This window comes from Tubulanus polymorphus, chromosome 3 (assembly GCF_964204645.1).
Source record: "Tubulanus polymorphus chromosome 3, tnTubPoly1.2, whole genome shotgun sequence".
In the NCBI taxonomy this organism is placed as follows: domain Eukaryota; kingdom Metazoa; phylum Nemertea; class Palaeonemertea; order Tubulaniformes; family Tubulanidae; genus Tubulanus; species Tubulanus polymorphus.
In genome coordinates this window covers 25,593,923-25,618,278 of record NC_134027.1, presented here as the reverse complement: position 1 = coordinate 25,618,278, position 24,356 = coordinate 25,593,923, and the positions used below count along the sequence as shown (strand labels likewise).

Genomic DNA, 24,356 nt, shown 5'->3' with positions numbered 1-24,356 from the left:
GGAAAAGTTTTGACAATATTTTCCATTCTAAGCGTATTTTCCATAATATTGTCGTAATATTATTGTATTTTTCAATATCATTCATATTATTGTGCAATTCTGTAATCTTTTCTACGTTTGGATTTCTAGGGCGCCTTCAGCTTCTAAGTCCACAATGCATATCATTCACTTACCGGAGGCCGGTAAAACGCAGTCTACGTGCGTGCGATGGTATCAGAATGTTTCAGCTGGAAGGACGGGTTATTCGGGCTGCTGGGTGATGGATAATGTCGTTATAACGAACCTCGCTCATCCGTTAACTTTATTAGAAGATAATTTCGATCCTGTTAATTCTAATAACTGGCTGTTTTTCCCCGGAGCCGCATTTCAGGTATATATCTTAACTTCTATGTATGTTAACTGGTAAAGAAAGCATTCCATTCTCCGAGCTAGCATTCTGAGAGTGTCAGGAAGCCCAAACAACTCTAACAATTCTGATGTTGTTTGATTTATCATTCGTCTGCTTTGACTTTATGTATGACCTTGGGACCATTTTTGATGGTTAGATATCGTTAGATTGGTTCTTTAAATGGTCAAAGACTGGGCTCATTTCAAAGAAGGGACAACTAGCTTTTAGATTGGATAATGAAGATACTGCTCAAGGATCCAAATGCACAGATGGATTTGATCCAAGACCGGTCTCAGACGAGTTCTGTTGCCAATCTGATAATCTGATACTAGTTTTAAGATTTAAGATCACTTTTGGACTTATATCATTACTATGCAACTAGGCTCTGAACTTGTATGGTCTATCTGAGGTGATACTAATGGTAATAGAAATTTCTAATGGAAATCTCAAATCCTTATACACAGAGGAAATGCCGATCGGATGGCATGGCCGCTGTCTTCACGAACCGATCACTAAGCACCCGGTATATAACGACTCGAGATTTGGACCTGCGCGTGCCTTACAACGAAGCAGATTACATCATCAACGTTAACCTGGAGGAATCATTACCCGCGGGGTTAGTGTACATTAACTAAATCATTCAAATGATAAAATTAGAATTGGGTTTTGAGGTTTGTACGTGATTTTACAACTCACAATTACTATACGTATAACTACTTAACAATCAATCAATAAAAGAAAACTTAACTTCAATAGATTTTCATAGTTTCAGAACTATTTCTGACTTTCAGATGGATCAAATTCGGTGGTGATTTCGCCCACCTTTGCGGCTCATCGAACCAAAGATCTTTAGTTTACAATCAAAATGATCTCCGACTGTTGTGTTCACCGTGGATAGATTTGAGAAAAGTATCCACTATTCGTTTTCAATTCACTATGGGTAAGAGATAAACTGACATAGAAGTCTATTATCATCATTATACTATGATTATTTGAATTATCTATGAAGTACGATGCGGCAAACAGGCACGGGCTCATTTGGCACCAGTGTGATCATCAGTTGTTCCGTGCCAGATTTGGCCGGGGTCAAAAACGCTCGCGGCTAGTAAATTCCTAGGGAGAGAATTACATATTGAGACTCTTGATTATTACTGTTAAACAATGAGAATGAATTGATGCGCTATTTTAAAGGTACGGAGACCTGTGTCTACAGCCCGGAATCGATGCAATCCGTAGTTTACATGTATGTCGAAGACTGGAATGGAAACACGAATATTATGGAAAGTCTGAAGCGTCAGAGATATCAGGTAATCTGGGTTTGCCATCCTTATAGGCAGGAAATCTGGTTTGCCAGTCATATAGGCAGGTAATCTGGTTTGCCCTTATTTCCATATAGGTAATCTGGTTTGCCACCCATATAGGCGTGATATTCTTAATCCAAGGGTTATTTCTTCTTAGTACTGGTTTAGATTTTTACTCTTGTTAGAATTCAACTCTTGCCTTCTGCTTGTCTCCAATCGAATAAAGTAATTCTAACACCGAATTGTGTTTCCGGGCTTGCTTCGTTTATATACGGTCAACCATGGACTCCCGTTGAATCATTGGTTCAAGGAATTAATTTTTGAATCAAGAATTTCCGCTCCAGATCATGTACTAGTTGTTTCTTATTCAGACGATGAAGGAGGTCTCTACCGTTATTCCACCCGTCTACCGCAAAAAGCAATCACGTATCTGTTGGCGACAAGATCAACACAGCGGTCCTGGGCACGATACGTGGGCCATTTCTTCAATTAGAATGATGCCGAATTTACCGGTCTATGAAGTCGTTCACTATATACAGTTCAGTTTAAATCTTCAATGTGGCCGCGTGAAGAATAGCACGAGGTATTTGAAAAAAATGGAATTCCATTTTAGTTCAAGCTTAAGAGAAATAATTCCATTGATAAGAAAAAAAGATACTTAAACGGTAGAATCCACTTGCCTTGAATCTCACGGGCCCAATGAATTTTGCGAATTCTGGGGCAGTCGGAGCTTTAGGGGATTTTATTATATTTTTTTCCTTTAGTGACCGTGTCAAATTGGAATTTTCCACAAACCATGGAGCAAAGTGGCAGCCGTTATACAAACCGTGTCTACCTGAAGTTTGCGATGGGGAACATCAAACATTGAATTCCGAAATAAAATCTCTTGATTTCAAAGGGTATGTACTACCAATTCCACAGGTGTGGGATTAGTTATCAGGTACGATTTTTGGGCTCTTAGAGTTAGGATATTGCCAATTCTAACTTTGTGGTCAAACTTTATTGACGACACTTCAAGAGCATTTCATGAAATCAAAGATAGTTTGATTTGAAATACTTACGCCCTAGATTTTCTATCGTTTAGATGGATGCGTTTTACATTTCCAATACCGAACGCTGCTTTGATGCCATTTACCAGATTCAGATGGTCTCAAGCTAGCAACGATGGACAAGATCCGTGGGCTCTTGACAACGGTAACGACGCTCTGGCAGCTGTCAAATTTCAACTATTTGTTATATATTTGAAAATGAACTGAATTCATAAATAAAAACACTTTTTAACTGATAAGATGGCGTTATGATCCACAGAGATAATCTTAATTCCCATAATCATACCAGAAAGAGAATGAAGCCAGAAAAGGGTTCTATATTTTCATCGTTTCACTGATATCCTTATAGCCATCTTCAGAAATAATGTTCAGAATACTATATAACGGGTATAGTCGAAATGTTGAAAATGAATCATTATGTCGAAGAAACCTTTTCTATGTGTATGGGATTTTATATCATCATTTACAACATTGTTCATCAATGGATAAACCACTATGTTACAGTTTACATCGGTCCATGCAAGAAAGGCTGTAATGGGCATGGAAAATGTGAACCACATGTTTGCAGGTAAGTCATCTACCGTTCACGGCAAGTACCTGGTCCATGACCATACGTATAAAGTCCAGTTCATTATGTCCATACCTGATGATATTTCCAAATATCCTACAGATGTGATAAAGGCTACAGTGGATCGAGTTGTGAACGGAGCGAAAATCGACTTCCAGATTCAATGGTGGCTTCGTTTTCTTCGGCATCGATTCGCCATACACCCGGTCTAGCTGTTTTAGACGGAGCTGATTACTGCTATAAATGCGGAGTTATAAGCAGCGGGAAAGCGCTCGTTTTCAATAGGAACGGTCAGAGGCAACTGGTGACCGCTGACTTCAATACTTCAGCTGAAAGGTAATAGTTTCAACATTCAGACTAAAAAATTGGATCCATATGAAGCAGTATAAGTTGTATAGTCCTCAATACGATAAAATCCCACTATTTACAGATTAAAAGAATTTAAAAACCAGAATTTATTTATCAAATCTAAAATATTTAAAAGACACGACGTTTCGATCTCACCCTAGAGATCATCGTCAGGTGACGATGATCTCTAGGGTGAGATCGAAACGTAATAAATAAATTCTGGTTTTTAAATTCTTTTAATCTGTAAATAGTGGGATTTTATCTTATTATCCGTTCACCACGTTTGAGTGTGGTCATCGTTCTGTATAGTCCTCCTTAGGATAATTCCAGTCTCAGCCATCTCATATCATCAAGTTGACTCATGATCACATGGAGCTTATGTTTCTCAAGTCCCATTTCAAAAACTCTAAGCATAGTGGTAGACTTGAAATATGTCAGGTCCGAGGACCAAGGTCTAAGCCCACCTTGTCATCACAAGACAATGTGAACCTGGACCTATAGAAGGTTATCTCTAATCTCATAGATATTTCTCTTTTGTTCTAGTTATTTGCAGTTTAGTTTACGAGTTGGTAGTAATTCAGCCAGTGACTCGTGCCCGTGTCCCGATCACCAGGGCGAAGATGTTATATTACAGTATTCCTGCGACGGAGGAATTATTTGGAAAATGTTGGAAACTTTTTCCGCGGTCAAAATGCAAAATCCAAGGTGCGATATCCTCCGATTCCGGGGGACCTACATCGTGGGATGGCATGGTGACGTTGTAAAATGAATATTTTTCTGAGGTAGAAGTCCAAGACCATTTTAAAACTACGAAACGGCCAACTTTCAAAATTCTCATGGCAGATCCTGCTCTATCCACCTCTTTATAAAGATATAGAAAACATGATCGATGAAATTAAACCTCTTCCAAAACCTTGCGGGACGGCTTGTCCTCTGTGTAAATAAACCTCTTTTTTTGGTAGTTTCTTCACAAAATTTCTGTTTAAATCGAGGTAATTAATCTCTATTTCTTTGCGCATATTTCAGAGTACTTTCTGTGAAACTTCCATCCGCAGCTAGGAAGGAAATGTGTCGTTTTCGTTGGTGGCAGCCGAATCATTCCGGCCCGAATCACGACGTCTGGGCTCTGGACGATATATCAATAACCAACACAATGTACAGTACTGTATCTCTGAATTTCTCGGATGTGAATCTAGTTCGTTCTCAAGTCGAAACGCAGATGGGGACAATCGGAACTTATTGCGGAGGATCGGAGAATGTCATGGTGTACGTAATCTATACTCATTGTCACATACAAAGAGTCAAAATAGATTCATCTCCAATATTCTAACCGGAAGTCAAAGTCCAGGGGGCCAGTTGCACAGTCATTGCTTAGACTTAAGGCCAGTCTACGATCAACTTAGTTCTATAGCAAATCTAACAACTTAAGAGCAGTCTCAAGATTAAAGACCAAAGTCTCGACTTTGGAACTGGCCCCAGGGGGCCAGTTGCACAGTCATGGCATTGATTTAGGACCATGGGAAATTTCATCGATTCCATAGGCTATCCAACAAAACAGCTATAGCCAATCTGTGCCACTGGGCGTTAAGTTTTACCATGTTAATTAGTGATCTTTCAAATTCAGTGACAAGTAGGGCAGAGATTACTGTATTCCAGGTTTCTTTACTGATAGTAGTATAAAATGTGGTTATCGTTTCAGATTCTCAAGTCCTATCGGTTACAGGGGACCAATTCATATCATAACTAACGACCTGAAGATAGGTCCGTCTTATGTTGTTCAATTTGATTTGGCTATGACGTGTAGTAGAAACGCGCAGAATCAGATGGAATACGAGATTGTACTGGAATATTCAACCGATAGCGGAATCACGTGGAGTCTTGTAGAAGATCATTGTTTACCGCCTGCTATCTGTGAACAGTACAGTCTGGGAACATCTTATACATCGATTCTTTATCAACGCTGGAAACACGTGATAGTCATTCTTCCTGAACATACATGGTATGTATGATTATAATACATGTGCACCTATATTACTTATGTTGGCATGAACATGTATGTAAACAGAGCGGATGGGATGTTTGGGTCCAGACCCCTGCCTTCCCACTGAGCAGGTTGCCCTATTTGTCAAGAGAGTTATCACCAAAATCTGCAAATTTCGCACCGATCTTCTCGGATATTGCATTCAGATGAATTCGTCAAACGACGAGGGGTTCCTACTTGCGGCCTCTCGGCCATAGCTGCCTCATCCGAGAGATGGCCTTTTTTTCCAATTAAGGTACACTAATTCCATGAGGTCAAAATATTTTAAGTCATCATTTATCCAACAGGTCTAGTGCGACACAGTTCCGCATTGCTCAAAAGAACGCGCGAGTTTCTGAGACTTGGGCTGTTGATAATCTGTACATCGGACCTCAGTGTCGTCATCTATGCAGTGGACATGGTTACTGCGAAAACGGCGTCTGTATGTAAGTAAAACGGCGAGACTGATCAAACACGATGAAGATTTAGATTTTTTAGAAAGACGGTGCTCCTTAAATTCATCCCAGGACCAGGTCTGAGTATAAAGATTCACTCATTGAAGATAAATTAGTTTTAACTCAAAGTTAACACAAACCATATAACAGAGGAACTGGATCCAGAATTTTAACCTTGGGATTGTGGGCTATTGAAATAGTCTACCTTTGTTGGTCAGTAATCACTTAGCAAGTTTCCGTTCTAGATGAAGATTTAAAATTTGAAATTCTTTTTCTCCAACATCTCTGTGCTGATTTAATTTCCGAAACATCGTAGGTAAATATTTGTCTTTTCCCGTGACTATTTCAAACATCTCTGCGCAGATGTGATGTCGGATATGATGGACCGTCTTGTACATTAGCACGGAAAATCAGATCTACGATGCACGAAGATTTCTCACGATTCCAACCTGGAAGAACTGACGGTGATTGGTTGGAAATGATCGGAGGAAAAGTTGCGAATAGAAATCCCTGTGGAGCCGTTGTTTCCGGAGAATGGCTACAATTTAACGGGGTTAGTTTATCGTTTATCGTCCTTTTCTTTCAACTATTAACATAACGTTTTCAAAACTCTAATCTCACGATGCATTGCCCGAATTATTCAACAACCCCGAGGTCACTAAGATTTCATCGAACTCATTCCTTTTGGAGAGGGAAAAGGTTGAAAAAGTCAAGATTTAAGAATCAAGAACTGAATGATTTAAGTTGACTGATAGATGACTGAGTTGTTTTCAAACATTTCTTCCAAGAAATCACATCCAAAACGTCGTACCTAACACACTTTATGGGCCACCTTCTTTGGCCCTTACCTTATGAGGTAATAACAGCCCTTCAGGTACCTAGTACTCACTCTCCTAATCAACAGCATCCGTTTCTATTAGGCTGGTTTAAGAATGTTAGTCAGCAACGATTTCGATACAACGAGAAATGATTACATCGATTTCTACGTAAATGCCGGTATAAAAATCAGATCAGGAGAACTATGCAAGTCATCAATTTCTACTAACGATCAATCAGCAGTTGTATTAGTGGAATACTCTCGTAATGGAGGCATTCATTGGAAAACATTACATCAAATTACGAACTCACTCGATAACGCGTCCAGGTAAATTTGTTTTTGCTTCTATTTCTAATCAACGCCTAGCAATCAATATTCTTCTACAGTTAATCATCTATATTTCGTGTTTTTATGATTCTTGCTGTTCATTATTTCATCTATGCGGCCAAATTATGAAAACATTACGTCAATTTTGTTTCGAAATCTCTGATAGAAATTAGCTTCCAGTCCGCTTTAAGCCGTCTCTGTTGATCGCAAGAGCAATCAACTTGACGCTTTGAAATATCAAGACGTTTAAAAGATTATTTGGTAACATGCGAATGAATTTCAACTTCATAGAACTCTACTGAGAGTACCAACAAAAAATTATGCCAATAAGCCTTTTTCATATTATCAAAAGCCCAATTCATAACAACTTAATGATTAGAAAACGAAATTCATTATCGAAAACTTAATTCCTCTGTATGAAGAACTCATTTTCAAAACAAATCTCTCACAAAACTATGAATCTGTTTTGAAAATGACTCGTAGCATTTGAGTTGAAATCCTCTATTCGTTTTTCTCTATTGTGTGGGGGGTTTTCTTTGTTTCGCCTGTCAATGGAACCCACAATGAATGAGTTTGTTTCGTAGATACGTTCACGTCAGATTACCGGATGATGCTAGATTTGAGAGCACGAGATTCCGATGGTGGCAGCCGTACCATCATCGGGGCCACCATCACTGGGCTATTGATGAGATACATCTGAATCAGTACCAAGCACTGCGAACCGCGCAAGATGAATTTGAGGTATTTCAAAAATTAAGATTCTCGGAATTTGATGTTCCAATTTGAAAAATAAAAACCCTATTCATAATTTAGAGAGGTGAGCTGTATGATAACGCTATGTGGAAGACCGTGACTGGGGGTATCTTAACAAAGTATTGTCAGTCAAAAAGCAGCAAGGCACTAGTCATAAGACATGTTGATGATGCTGCTGCTAAAATGGTGATCACTCACGATTTCATGTTGAAAGAGGGAAACGTCATCCAATTCCAGGTAAACAGAATTCAGACACCAGTTACAGAGCAGAGAAAGAAAAATTAGATAAACGTAATTGAAGATTAATTGTCAAAAGACAAGTCTCCAAAGCTGAATCAAAACAACAACGACAATATACTATAGATGAAAGATCAGGACTGGTCCAACGTCGTAATTACTGATTACTGATTACTGATTACAGGGTCAGTCTATTTCTATTCTTAGTCAAAGATTTGAGCCCACTCATTTTCAGATAAGCGTTGGCTGTAGTGAAAGTTTCTCCTATCGTTTCCCTGTGTTTTTGGAATATTCTCACGATAACGGTCAGACGTGGCAGTTAGTAGAAACGGCTTGTTATCAGAGCAATGACTGTAAACTCGGGCATCGTGAAGGCAGCGTCTTTCATTCTGGAACCTACGGAAAGTGGCGAACAGTTTTGATACCAGTTTCTGCCAGATTGGCTGCGCAGTAAGTTTGTGTACATGTGTGTGTACATGTGCATTATTAGATTGAATGTGTGCTTCAGAAACCGGCAGAAATAGAAATTTGAGTCAAATTTCAGGATTCGATCAAGAATTTTTTAGATTGGTTTAAGACAAACACGAGAAAATGACCTTTCTGTACCAATCTTTAATCTGAATGTGGAGTTGTATGTCTTGGAACTGCTCGATATTTCTACGGATTGAATAAAGTTTACTGTTTTCAGTCGTATGAGTTTACGTTGGTATCAAGACGGTGGTTCATCGTCCAGTTTTGCGTTGGATAATATCTATGTGGGCGTGGCTTGTCCTGATATGTGTAATGGTAATGGACTGTGTAGAATGTCCGGCAAGTGTCTATGCGATAACTTAAATCTCGGTATGATACATCAATTCAAAAGTGTTTCTGAAATAATCTTTTCTCAGTTCGGCGGCTTTGACTCCAAAGTCAAACTTAATTCATTTTCAATAACTTTACCCACAATATTGTATTGTTGAAGTATTTTTTTCTTATTTTTACGGCTTTTTAGATGTGAATTGTGCAAGCGATGATATAAACCCGAATAATATGACTGATTTGTTTGATAACACTTATAAACCGAGTAGTAATTGGAAGTCAGTGAGAGGAGGTCAGCTCAGTATAAGTTGTGGAGTTTTAGCTGGTGGAAAATCTTTATATTTCGGTGAAGACGGAACTAGAGAGGCTGTAACTAAAGAAATAAACACTACCTCGACCAAGTAGGTGCACATTATCAGAGCAGTATTTCAATATACAAGACAATATTGTAAATCGACCAAAATGTTGATGAAATATATGTTAGAAATACTTGGAAGGTTGGTAGTAACCACCGTCATTAACTTCTGAAGGAATTTCATATAAACGTAATCTATAAACGATCAAATCTATAAACATATCTATCTTACATCGTTTTTCTTCATACAAGATCAAATAATGCTGTAATTTTCAGGTATTTACAGTTCCACATCAAAATTGGCGATTCAAAACTAAGCGAGTGCCGACGACCTGAAAGACAAGACGAAGGAGTTATTGTACAATATTCCACAAACCGCGGAATGACATGGAACGACCTGCGCATTCTAGATCCGTTTCAACTGAGTGAAAAACCTCGACAAATCATCATTCTTCTACCAGCAAATTCTAAATCACCAGCTACTATTTTCCGGTGGTGGCAGCCGATACTGACAGAAGGTAATGCTTGAAATCGGTTCATCAAAGAAAGTGAATACTTTAGCTTGATGTCTATGATGATTTCAGGTATTCTAAGAGCGCAGTGGGCGATTGATAACGTCGTTATCGGTGGTAAAGATATAAATCAAATAGAATTCGAAGATACGTTCGCCGTTGGTAGACCTGTGTACGGAGGCTGGTTTAGAATTTCTGGTGGTGATATCGGCTCCAAACCGTGCAACGCTAGTTCCGATGCGTTGCTATTTAACAGTCATTCAACAGGTATGCTGGATTCTGGTGGTCTGGTGCAAGAATCAGCGATAGATTTTCAATACTAGAAGAAAAATTCAGAAATATATATTTTGAAAGCTTTATGATGAGAAGATTTTATAAGGACAGGATTCCATTCCACTTACTCAACAGTCAAGTCTCAACCCAAACCAGTGAAACTGGATCCACTGGGTTCAGTGCCATAGAAATTGAACTCAGATTTTTATTTTCATAATTAGTTACTTCATGTTTTCAATGGCACCAACAATTCAAACTTAAGCTCTGGGGCCTGTCGCTCAGTAAGAATTAAGAAGACCAGCCTAATACCATCTACGTTCTAAGACTAGCCTTAGATTTCTTCTTATCCGTGAAATATGGTAGATGGAAATGTAAGGAAAAAACATCATCGTTATTTTGCTATTGTGAGTTTCAGAGCAGTACGCAGAAACTTGGGATCTAAATGTCAACTCGGATTCGTTTCTACAATTCGATTTGAGAATGGGATGTGGAAGGATACTAAAATCTGAAACGTTCACCGTTGGCTTATACTATTCAATTGATACTGGGATTACGTGGTACCTCTTGATGGACGAATGTTTGCCACCTGATTCTCAGTGCGGTAAATATAAAATGGGCACGATATATCATTCTGAGATCTACAATGATGACTGGAAAAGGGTGACATTGAAAATTCCTTTACAAGCAGTGTAAGTTAAATAATTTTTATCTTGGAGCATTTTCAATATCTCGTGAATTGTCGAAATTCAATGTACAGCAAAGATTCTTAATGAATTTGACGTAACATTGCAACCAAATAATAATCTATATTTTGTTCACCGAATCTATAGTTTTCGTTGATATTTCGCAAAAATGATACCCGTTTATTTTAGGTCGTCGTCAACACGTTTCAAATGGAAACTCATCGAAGATAAATCTCGCGGTAATTCGTGGGCGATTGATAATATCTACATCGGCAGCGGTTGTGAATGGATGTGTTCCGGGCATGGAACCTGTCTCAATGGAATTTGCACGTATGTACATGTACATTGTTTATGTACATCTGAGAATATATGTGAAAATAGATGTGCTCTTTCTTGTAGATGTGATTCGGGATTTGTTGGTGAATTCTGCGCACATTCTCGAATGAACATTGCCGGTTTCAAAGAGACATTTGAACGAACATTCTCAAAACGTTTATGGTCTGTAGTGATTGGTGGCTCTGTGACTAATAGATGTGGTACTGTTGTAAATGGACAATCACTAACAGTGTTTGGGGTAAAGTAAATAATGGGTTACTTAGGTCGTACATAACGTAGAGGGGGATGCACGAGTGCCCTTTTGCCCGAAAAAATTCAAATGCCAGGTACAGCCCCTGTTACCTCAATTAGGTTTACGTGTGTTCATTAACAGACATTAGTTCATTTCATATACATGTATGAAATTTGATCGAAGCCCTTAAAAATATTGAGCAATTGTTTGATTTTCAATTATTTAAAATGTCTGGGGCATATATTTGTGGGATTACAGTTCCTGTACATCAGGTGCATTCAGTTCATTTATTTAAACTTTAATGAGACCCTGACAATATCGTTTCCCCCATATCTTAATCCCCAAAATCTAATTTGAGAGTAGAGTCATTGAAACGCAGTATCTTTGTCGTTTTGAAGGATGGATTGAGGCTTCTAGAAACACAAGAACTGGATACAAGTCATTTATTGTACACACAGTTCTATATACAGTACGGATGTCGACAGGTTCCCGACTCGTGGCCAGTTTCGCATAGCGTTTTATTACAGTTTTCCACAAATGCCGGAGTCGATTGGGTAACTGTAAAAGAAATCCATCACGATGAATCGAAACGTCAGTTCAGAAGGTAAAGTAATAAAGATGTATTTATTGGAATAAATGTTGCGAATCCTTGCAGGTTTTGATGATGATTCACGATTCTTTTGATTGTAGATTCTATCACGTTGCGTTACCTGTTGCTGCGAAGTCAACATCGACTAAGTTTCGTTTTTGGCAGCCAAAGCATGGAGGTATAAGTTTATAACGCATCGGGCGCCAGATCTACAGACATTAGAAATATTGGGAATTCGAGGAAGTCTGTAAAACTAATGATTTTGAATGTGTCTCAGGACCCAGTTCCAGAATTGAGATATGATTCAAGACTTGAATCACAGAAAATGAAATTTGAACTAACTCTATAACTTACAGCTGTTGAATTGGAACTGTCTGTCAAGGAAAATCCTGATTAAGCGCACATTCCCAGATTAGCTTTGTGAAACGTGGGCCCTGGGTTCGAAGTTTAGTTTACTCGCCCAAAAGCATTTTTGCCACATTTTTACTTGCAATTAATTTTTAGGGTCAAGATCTGTTTGGTCAATTGATAATTTAGTGATCGGAGGTCACGCGATACCATTTGATAGTATATACGACACATTCGACACTGAACCGCATCCTCAAAGCTGGTTGTTCTGGCCTGGAGGAGAAGTAATCGACTACTGCACTCGGCATCGAGAAACTCGAAATCAACCGTTAAACGTTTTGAGTCTGGCGTTTCTAGATCGGCCTGGTTATCGGTACATCACCACCGAGGATCTGACTGTACATGAACGCACTATCGTACAATTCGATGTAAGTAGTGTCCAGCTCTCTGTAAACTTAGCGATAGAGAAGAAAGGATACTCCTAAACAGGAGAGAGTCCAAAATGTGGTTTTAAGCTCTTGGTTTTAATTCTTCATGAATTATTTCATTTTCAGTCTTTTTAATTTGTATTTAGTGAGTTTTGATATCATTTCCGATGGACGCTTCTGAATCATTGATATATTCTGACAATAAAATGTGGGATAATATCCATAATAAAGTTATAGGTTTGTCAGTCAAGTTTTGTCCACAGCTGCAACTCTTCCTGTAATGACATGATGACAAATTGTTCATTTTCACATTCTCTTGAGTCAAGTTACAAGACCTGTATAAAATCACGACAATCAATCCAACAACTTACTTAACGACCCATCATTAGATTCAAACACCACTTTTAGACCCCGAGTTTTAAGCGGCACGAAGTGATGTTGATTCGAGTTGTTACGTCGTCCTGTTGTAGATAAATGTCGGTTGTTCGACGAGACCCAGCATTGGAAATCCAGTCTATCTTCAATACTCGATTGATTTCGGGAAAACGTGGACGATTCTGATGGATAATGAGAAAATTCGACTGGATGAAGACAATCTAAGCGACGGTTACCATGATTCTACAATCTATTACAGCGGGTTGACCGACCGGTGGAGGAGGGTCGTCTTCCCTTTAAAAACAGTGAAACTCAGTGGGTCAGTTTTTATTGTAGATTTGATTACTCTATCTGGCATATTTTGTCGGCATATTCTGCATGGGATATTATTGGCATGTCTGGCATATTCATGTTCGTTACGTACGTAGCACAAATGTCTCAACATTTCTACTGACCCGTCGACGTGTGGGTACCAGTTTGATTCTGTGATAAAAATTTCTTGAAACTTAAAACTCAGACTATGGGACCACTTTTTTGATTTTCATCTAGTTTAAAACAAAGAAGGATCCTACAAGTCTGTTTTCTGGATTTGTAGATTGATGCGTTTCCGCTGGTATCAAGGATTTTTTACACGCTCTGAGTTGAGAAGCGGTCTTGTACCTCAATGGGCGATTGATAATGTTTACATCGGAACTGCTTGTTCGGAGAACTGTTACGGTCATGGTACTTGTATTAATGGACAACACTGTAAATGTGACAAAGGATACTCGGGAGATGATTGCGCAATAATTGACTCATTACCGACGTTTTTGAAGGAGGAATTCTCAGGTAAAAGATCAGACCCAATTCCACGTTTCTTGTTCGGTGAAATTGAACCTGCTGCACTGATTTCAGGAGCCACAATTCTGAAATGATGGGCGGGTCATATAACTTTGAAATAGAAGTTGTAGAACCGTGGCCTGTATTACAAACAAAAATTTTAAAAATCAATTTCTATAATTATTTCTCCGAGCATCCTTTTGGACTCAAATTAAAAAGAAATTCTGATATACAATTGGATTATATATTGTATTTTAGGTGACCGTTTTAATGACGATATTTGGTTGGTTCACGGCAGTGGTGAAATTAATGAAAAATGCGGGAAAGTGTTTTCAGGCAAATCTGCTGTTTTTCTTCAAGAAGGCAAACGCGTACTTGAAACACAAGACTTGGACCTTTCAACTGCTAGGTATATATGTGCATGGAAAAATGAAACATCATTGCAAAACATTCTCACGTTCACTTGCATCATAATGATAATACAATCAAAATTCCTTTAGAAAATCTAAATACTTTTAAACCGATGTTATAAGTATTTGAATTCTCATTTTTTTCAAGAATTCTTTTTTCTATAGTTTTCTACAGTTTCATCTCAAGTTCGGGTGCGTCCAGTCATCACTCAACGCCAGTTCAACGCTCTTCCTCCAGTATTCAACAGATGGAGCTATAACCTGGAAAATCTTGAGCAAATATACAAAATTGGGCGCGCAAAGAATAGCGGCAAAACTTCCATCTTCAGTTCGGAAACAGTCAGTTCGGTTCCGTTGGTTCCAACCTTTGGTCCCCGGAAAAAAATCAACATCATGGGCGATAGACCAGGTCTACATAGGCGGTCATGTGCAGGGTTTTACAGTGATTACTGATACAAGTTTGGCCGCTTCGAATAAACTCTGGATTACTGCACCTCACCGAGATTTACAGGAATTGTCAGGAGCCTCAGGTAGAGTTTTCATATGAAATCAAAGATTTCGAAATTATTGCAATTCATTTCATGTTTACTTTACGTTTTAGAAAGTGGAAGAATTGTAGCAGAAACTATTGATATTGTCGTGTCGAAGCATACTTATATCGATTTCGAATTGGTCATGAAATCGAAATTTCAATACAGCAGGAAATCTTTTGGTCAGTGTGGAATTCATTTTTCATTCAATTATAAGTCCCAACAGAATATTAAAGAAAACCTCAAGATTATCATGTACACCTATATATGACACAATTCTATGCGCTATTTTCAAAACTAAGAAAGTTGAGAGTAGTGGTGTATGAGCCATTTACAAAACTGAAAATGAATCATAGAATTGAGTCTAGATGTCAAAACTCTTTTGGGATTTTCTTAATTTGAATTATAAACACTCACTATTTATCTATGGAAACTGAAACATCGAAGGTATTGAAATTGTTTGTAGGAATTGAGTTGCAGTATTCGATGGATATGGGTAAAACATGGAAACGAGTAAAATCTCGATGTCTGCCGTCGATGGTCGATTGCGTTCATTACGATGAAGGAAGTATTTACGAATCAGATCGGCATTCGACGTGGAAAAGACACGTGCTTCATATGCCGGAGTATAGCTGGTAAAAATGAATACTAATTCCAATGTATCCTCCATTTGAAGGCAGCTGGGAGCTTAGTTGGTTCCACAAGGGCGGAGCAAGGGGTGGTTTTGGGAGTCCAGACCCCTAACTGCATTCCAATTGTATTTGCCTTCCCATTGTGGTTGCTCAAATATCCAGGGGGGTTTAGGTGATGAACTGTAATTGTACAACCCCCATCTAAGTGTATTTATATAGATTTAAGCTTGTTAGAGGAGAGTGTCATTAATGAGTTGAAGTTGAAGGCAGAACCCTGCCACAGCATATCCATGGCCCAGTACCACAGTTTAGATTTAGAGTTTTGAATTAACTCCGAGTCAGACCTCTGGGACTGGATGCAGTCACTCCGAAGATTTTATGTTCGCTTTTAATATCTCAGGAGAAAAGAAGTCAGATTTCGTTGGTTTCAACCCGATGAACTATCCGGATCCTGGGCTCTTCAAAATGTATACATAGGTGATGAATGTGACAGCGCGTGTTCCAGTAGGGGGCGCTGCGTGAAAGGACAATGCAAGTATGTGCATGGTTTCTATGTATGCATGACAGTAGATTTAAAAGGTAATTTGTTCATTCTAAAAAACAACACTAAGTATATGGGATATCAAATGTATTCTAAGTGTACATGTAGCCAGCAAGTGTACGTACATTATCAGGATATGTATGTACATACATTAGGTACATACCGTTACATATCGTTTCCTTGTCATATTAAAAATGATGCATTCTGACTATGATTGATCCACTGGGGCTGGTTCCGTGGTTACGGCTTATACTACAAATGAGTCTAAGACCAACACGGTTTTTAAACCAATCTAACAACCTAAGACCAGTCTTAAGATCTGAGATCACTTTTGGACCTCATGATAATACCGTCCCCTGAAGTTTCATAGACAAGGCATCGAAGTTACCCCTGAGGTAAAACACTCAACCTGGGTGACACCACTGTAGTGTAAAATGATGGTAACATCAAAATGAACCCAGCGATTATTTTGCCCCCCCCCCCACATCTATGAAACTCATTCCTGTTTATTATGATTGAAGGTGTTATACTGGTTACGACGGATCATCGTGTGAACGCGCGCGTAAACCATTGCAGACCGGTATCAAATTTAGTTTCGATAATCATCACGAAACCGGATTGAACTGGATCGGAGGCGTCATATCAAATGAGTGTGGAGTATTAGCATCAGGACTAGCGCTTTATTTCAGTGGTGTAAGTATATCATAAGAATAATGTTGTACGTACAAATTTCAAAAATTTGAAAATGGCGCATCATTGGAGATGTACGCATTCTTTAGCATCTACTGGAGGGAAGCTCTGTTTACTGACATCGGTCCCAAACAAACAAAGGTGGATACAGCGTCCAATTTTGACTAACTTAATGAAGGAAGGGCACCATAAGGCCTATATTAGGAGTTGACTCCAATTCATAGGCATGATGCATTACTAGCAGAATTTCTGTGAAACACCCATGTTCGGGGGACCTCAACTGCCCTACAACATCTCATCAAAATTGGAACTGGGAAATTTTGCCACCATAAATCATTTCAAAAGTCTTCAAAGTCATTTCGACTTTGTATAGACCTTTTTCAAGAAAGGCATTTCAGATTTTTTGAGTGACTCGCATGATGCATGGTGGGTTGCTCTCGATCCGCTCTGGGGCCAGATTTATCAACCAACAAATTGTTCTATCATAAAAGTAAATAACCCATGTTCCGTAATCAAATTTCAGGAAAATTCTCGCATTCTGGAAACTGAGGACCTCGATTTAACCAATAGTCGCCACGTACAGTTCCGTTTCAAACTTGGTTGCAATGCCGTTGCTACGGAACGTAACCAAGGAGTTTTAGTGCAGTTCACCATCGATAAAGGTTCCACCTGGTGGCTGTTACAGGAACTATATTTCAACCAATACCAAGAGAAAAGGTATGCGTGGACCTAACTGCTGGATCTGTTATTGTTAGCTAGATCATCATTTTAAAATAAGTGATGTATAGGGTATATATAGGTGGCCAGCCTGGGTCAACCTTTACGCTGAGCAAGGTATCAATCTTTCAAAGCCTTAAGTTGGATCTTTTCGGCCAGGAAATTTTGTATCCCAATAGAGTGAAAATCTAACCTAGGCACCAAATTCAAAATTGCAACTATGAGAAATGAACCAAAAACATTAAATATGACTTATGCAGAAATTTATTAAGCTTTAAGAATCTGAGTTAAGCGTGCTTGACTGTAACTATAGACATGGACCCAGTTCCACAGTTATGAGTTAGAACTCTTGAGTTAAAGTTAGTTCATTTTCAATGAGTTAACTCAGAGTTAAACTCTTAACTCGGAACTGAGGAACTGGACCCTGAATACTGTTGACTTTTACAGATTTGTATCGATTCCGCTGCCATCGAAGGCAAAGACGTCTGGCGTACAGATTCGCTGGTGGCAGCCTCATAATCAACGACTCCGAACAACAGCAGATTGGGCTATAGATGATGTACTGGTGACGGGTATGTCATCGAACCCAGCCGTGTTGAAAGAAGAATTCGCCGCCGGAAGTCTTCATAACTGGCTCGGTACGGATAACGCGATAATCGGACCGTATTGCGGTTCCTCGCACGCGTTAGTCGGCCACGCTCCGGACGAAAATGAAATTGTATCGATGACGACTATTGATCTAGACATGCGTAAAGGATACATGCTACAGTTTGATATAAGCGTCGGTTGTAACGCGTCGTGGGATGTGAATATATCGCCGATTCATTTACAATATTCGGTGGATAGCGGCGTCGACTGGAAATATTTGTATACGGACTGCTTGCTTAGTTCGGAAGGTTGTCGCAATGGTGACGTCTCGCCGGCAACGGTTTATCACAACAACAATAGATGGCATCGCGTGACCGTTAAACTTCCCTGGCAGACAGCATCCGAGTACGAGTATTAATTAGACTTTTTGAGGGTTAGATTGCAGCAACAAACTTTGTGAAGTTTATTGATGAAAGCCTGTGAATTCTGTCCATTGAAAAGAAGCTGAAAAGCTCAATTTGAAATCATAGTCATCGTTGATATATTCCAAAGTTCCAATTAGAAACCTAGTTGGTTTCAATAGACAAGTGATGTCTATAATTCAAATTAATGATAAATCCACATTACTGAAGAGAGAGATTTAGTGACATTTCAACTCATTTCTACGAGCCCTTTTCAAAACTGACAGTCACTTATGGAAACCAACATTCCTGATTGGCCGGCAGTGTTAATCATCGATGCTCATTGGTCCTCGGTATCTTTCTTTTCGTAGGGCAACACGATTTCGCTGGTATCAAGAACTAGACAAACAGCAACATCACTGGGGTATAGATAGTGTGTATATAGGACCTGCTTGTGAGAGGTACTGCGGCGGGCATGGATGGTGCGATTATCCGAATTGTATTTGTGAACTGGAATATTCTGGGCATAGTTGTGAACAAGGATCAGGATTACCGGTAAGTAAACCTTCTTTAATTCAGGATATGCACTATGTTGAAGACAGAGACTGTCGACCGATTTAGAAACCATTTAGTGATAGCTGAGTTGTGATACATCAAAAAATTTGTCAGTTATAACCATGGGGCCAGTTGCACAGTCGTGACTTAAGTCCAAAAGCGGTCTTAAATCTTAAGACTGGTCTTAAATTGTTGGATTGGCTATAGAACTAAGTTGGTCTTAGACAGGTCTTAAGTCTAAGCCATGACTATGCAACCGGCCCATGGTTTCTGATTGTTTTCTGATTTTTCTGAAGCGGTCAATTTGATACTTTAACCATGAAACCGAACGCGAAGTTTATTTCGTATTCCATCATGTTTCGTAATCAGGTAGACGGCCAGTTTGGCTTAAAAGTATAGAGTAAAAGCTATTTTATCACTTGGGATCAGTTGAATATCTATGATCATTTTGATTATTCCAACTAATGAAGCAAATCCTGCTACACTTCTAGAATACGCTAATCGATGACTTTGAAAATGTCCATGTGGATATCACTAAATGGCTGTTAGTACAAGGTGGACATATCAGTAATAAACCCTGCCATACGCAGAGTCGACATAGATCCGACGATAGGATGCTAGTATTCAGTGGAACCACGTATCAACAAGCTGTAACCGTCGACTTAGATTTGAGGAACGCTCGATTTATACAAGTCACCACTCGTCTGTGCAATAATAAGACAAACATTGCCGGAGAAATATACCTGCAATATTCCATAACAGGAGGTCAGTATATATTCAGTGAGGTATTTTGTAGATATTCAGCTGTATGTTCCATACAACTACATTTGTGATGTTAGAAACGCATGTGCATTTACTTGCAGATGATAAAGATGTTCGGAATCTCTTTTATCGACTCATTTATCTTAAAACCTTTCCACTTAAACTTGAAAACTTTCCTTGCTTTAATGTTTCTGGAAGGAAAATCAGGAACAGCCAACAGTTCAAATTGAATTACAGGGGTAAACACAGATCAATAACGATTCTTAGTTTAATTTGACTCTTTAAGTTAAAACTTGTTTGAATTAGAAATCAAGGGCCAAATCTTAACTAACACCCATGAGCCCTGCCCTGGATTAAGCCCTGGCTTAGTCAGTATCTATACTATTTAGTTCCACAAGTTTAGAACTTGCAGAAGAAGAGAAGAAGGTTATATTCAAAATCTTTTCATACAAAGATGATATATATATATATATATATATATATATATATATATATATATATATATATATATATATATATATATATATATATATATATATATATATATATATATATATATATATATATATATATATATATATATATATTTTGTGATATTATTATGTTTAGGTATGGAATGGCGAACACTTCATATTTTCTCACCGGTTTTATACACGCGACATAAACAACAACGACAACAATCGAATTACATCAATTTGCCGTCAGTCGCGAAGGATTACGGCGTACGTCTGCGGTGGTTTTCAAGCGATCCGTCGAATATGACCTGGTCGATCGATCAGATTTACATCGGTGGATCGGATATCAATCCTAGCAGTCTGCACGATACATTTCATTCGAACCTGGCTTCGAATTGGGAGTTTCATCCCGGCGGGAGCGTCCGTAATGGTGTTTGCGGATACGAAGGGACGTCCATGATGTGGCAGAGCGGGCACAACCACAGACCTAGCTCTCTAACCACTAGACAACTCATTGTACAGAATAACTATATCATACAATTTAAGGTAGGATATATAAATTAATATCCAATCCATCTTTCCCAAAAGAAAAACTTGGAGAGAGTTTGATAAATTCTTTAACTGAACTAGCTTGAACAATTTTCCAAGGCACAAGATAAGCGTTGGAACTTTAATAGGCGTAGGTTCGCTATCAACCTTAAGTGCTCATTTGCAACCTGGCTTTATACCGAAATGGATTCATCATTTAAAGTATTGTACACTTTGTAGTTAGTGATAGGATGCGAAGAGAAACGAAGATGTGGCAAAAATTCCGGACAACTGCATTTAGAATACAACACGAACCCTGCCAATAATCAGTGGAAAATTCTAAAACCCGTAAGAACAAATAGATACAATTAACTAGATTCTCGGTCCTCGGATATTTTCGCGATATTTTCTGTTTCTGTTTTGTCTAGACTTGTCTTCCGAGTGGAGCCACTCAACGCAGATGTCAACCATTTAACTATGATTTGGGCAGTGTTTTTACGAGTGACCGATATCACAAATGGAGCAGAGTGACTTTAACTCTCCCGTTGGAAGTGCACTCAACGTACGTTACCAAATTTATATGATAATGAACTAATTTGACTCCTTGAATGACTAAAACACATTTTACACAGCTTGAATCCAAACCCTTCAGTAATTCAACAATGTTGTGTTGTATTTTTTGTCCATTTTCAACCAAAAATAATGTCTCAGATGAAGTTCCGAAACCATGTGAAATATAGGCGATCAGTTTTTGGAAGTGTTCTGTTAAAATTTATAATTCCTTTGAAATTCATTTTTGAGCAAAAATGTCTATGGTGAAGTTCTGATGTGAAGCCTGGACATGATGAATTGAAAGATGGTGATAAGGTTTTGAATTTCTGAGGGGGCTGCAGGGTCCAGGTTGAGAGGACGCAGGAGCCAGTAGATTGATGATAACTTCATTTGTTTCAAGAACAAGCTGATTGCGGAACTCAGCATTGAGTTTGAAGTTCTGACAATTTTCATATTGTTTGTAGGCACACACGTTTCAGATGGACAATGAAGAGAGGATTAGAAATGTCTCCTAGTTGGGCGATAACCGATATCTATGTAGGTGAACAGTGTCCAGAACTGTGTAACAGTCACGGAGTTTGTGTCAATGAGAAATGTATCTGTGATGAAGGATATTCAGGTATACAAGTGAATAATTATCTAGCAGCTGATTCCCAAGCCGCATCCAGTCTCTAAATCATCTATTTCATCGAATTGTTACAGGTAGAACTTGTAAACCTCAGAGACCTCATTTATTATCGCGTATGAAAGATAAATTCGAGGCCGGAATATCCCCGTCCTATTGGCAGACGGTTACCGGTGGTAACATAGGTCAAGGTTGCGGCACATTGTTACCTCACGCTCACGGTAAAACGTTGTATTTCAACGGTTGCGCCGACCGTCTGGCCGTCACTCAAGAAATAGACACTACAAACGCGCTGTAAGTTACTAAGTTTAAGGCAAGATTTGATTGAACGTATTTCGATTTTGAAATAGAAATCCCAGATTACAAACTTTTTATCAGCAATTTCTATCGCGTTTTAGTAGATTATGCTATTTCAGAATAGGTAGAGTGTATTCCGGTCAAAATGACTGCACCAGAAGAGAATGCAAGAGAACAGACACCAATCAAAATCTGCCCAGTTTTCACTAGTTCGAACTAAAACTATTCAGTTTCTTTTTCAGAAAGTTGATGTTCGTTCTACAAATAGGAAGCATTCAACAAACATCGATGTGTAACTTGGATTTCGCGCGAAACGTCTCGTCGAAATTAGTCCTTCTACAATATTCGAAGATACAGGTAGTAGAAATTATTAATTTTCTACGAAAACGGAAAAGCTTGTTACAATATCATGCTGAGCCAGTTCTACATTCCTTGGGTAGAATTTTACTCTCAGATTCAAACAACCATCCAACTACATGTATATCTGTACTTCAATTTCCGATTTCAAAATCAACCACCCTGTTTAGCATCATTTCTAAAGTATTTGAGAGTGGTCACCAGATCCGCATCATCAAAGCAACCCCCTGTTTTGGTATTTCTCCCTGTTTCGTTTCTGGCAGGTGTGGTGGGTTTATAAGGGACACCGAATCAAAATAAATCAAATAAATAAGAGGGACAACTTCCCATTTCAGCATCTAACAACATTTTCAGAGTTTAGATTATATTATAATCTAAACTCTGAAGTGTCTAACTTAACCTAAACCTGAGAACTGGATCCAGGAAGAAAGCCACTAAATATTTGGATGGATATATGAAAGCTGTGGGTACTGGAGTGTGTAATGGGTATTGTAGTGTGATCTGTGTGCATTTGTGGCCAGCACACAGATCACATTGTTCAATGGGGTTTGATCCAGGTGGCGCCACCGAGCGGAGTGGGGCCGATACGTCTAGGGATTTCGAGTTTTTTTATGAGCTAACGAAATTGTATCTATAATCGAAGGAAAACATTTGGCATCTACTGGCTTCGCACAATCCACTAGATTTCATCCGTCCAAGACGAGTGTCTTATTCGCTGCCCCCGGATGCTCGAGCGGCCGGTACGCAGTTCCGTTGGTGGCAACCGCATCACGATGGACGAGGCTATGACCAGTGGGCTTTAGATCGAGTAGAAATCGTCATGTAAGAACAAAAATACTCTTTAACTCGAATCCTGTCAAGTCTAACAATTATCGCTTAATTTGAACCATCGCGAGAGATTTAGACTCACAAATTATCACTTCGGTTAAACCGGTTCATTTTGGTTCAAAGTCTATTTTCGATATCTCATATTCCGTAGTACATGTGCGGTGAAAAGACGAGAAGATACACGATATTCGCGTATGATGATAACGAGAGAAATCCCACAATAACGAAGCAAAGATTGAAAAGTTCTATATCGGAATGATTATATTTGAGGAGCGACGTTTCGACTAACAACTGTTAGCCATCATCAGGCGTACTGAGAACAAAATAAAATAACAGGATTCTTTATTTTGTTCTCGGTATGCCTGATGATGGCTAACAGTTGTTAGCCGAAACGTCGCTCCTCAAATATAATCATTCTGATATAGAATTTTTCAATCTTGGCTTCGTTATTGTGGGATTTCTCTTGTGATGTATGGTGAAACTCGCTGTTCTGACCTGCATGTCGACGCCTTTTCTAAATGATGACTTGCAATCATCGTAAATCGAATTCGAAATACAAAATAGACACGACTTAAGTAATTTGATGACTTAACAGACGATGACTTCAGCGAGTTTAGCTGTACTCGAGGATGCTCGAATGAAATGCGTGTAGATTTTGAAATATTATTTTGAATGTTGTAGGAAACAAGTTGATGGTCTACAATACAGGAATAGTGGTTAGAGACAGAGAGATGTCACCAGAATAAGCCGTTCATTGAAGTAAATCTGTTTATCTGTTATGTCCTGGTGCTGATGATGCCATGTGCCAGCCCTCCTCTATATAATGAGAATAAATCTGAGTATAGTCACTCATACTGTCTACTTCAAAGTGAAGTCA

At 38.8% G+C, this 24,356-nt stretch overlaps 1 protein-coding gene across 1 annotated transcript; it reads left to right on the top strand.

Moving 5' to 3' along the window:
• The first annotated feature begins 154 nt into the window (after positions 1–154).
• On the top strand, positions 155–24,301 carry LOC141902246 (reelin-like). Its single transcript, XM_074789890.1, has 47 exons — positions 155–370; positions 853–1,004; positions 1,180–1,328; positions 1,580–1,695; positions 2,061–2,272; positions 2,774–2,883; positions 3,243–3,306; positions 3,409–3,642; positions 4,198–4,359; positions 4,681–4,920; positions 5,354–5,653; positions 5,983–6,120; positions 6,493–6,682; positions 7,050–7,273; positions 7,858–8,014; positions 8,087–8,263; positions 8,499–8,713; positions 8,952–9,103; positions 9,255–9,462; positions 9,693–9,934; positions 10,001–10,195; positions 10,617–10,890; positions 11,074–11,214; positions 11,284–11,458; positions 11,851–12,056; positions 12,143–12,219; positions 12,546–12,817; positions 13,288–13,511; positions 13,788–14,020; positions 14,270–14,420; positions 14,587–14,951; positions 15,023–15,133; positions 15,418–15,586; positions 15,984–16,118; positions 16,646–16,817; positions 17,338–17,531; positions 17,979–18,524; positions 18,892–19,075; positions 19,567–19,840; positions 20,447–20,838; positions 21,061–21,168; positions 21,249–21,382; positions 21,837–21,991; positions 22,075–22,291; positions 22,537–22,651; positions 23,295–23,473; positions 24,161–24,301. The coding sequence occupies exons 1-47, from the start codon at positions 155–157 to the stop codon at positions 24,198–24,200; spliced, it is 9,096 nt and encodes a 3,031-aa protein (XP_074645991.1). The 3' UTR covers positions 24,201–24,301.
• Positions 24,302–24,356: the final 55 nt, after the last annotated feature.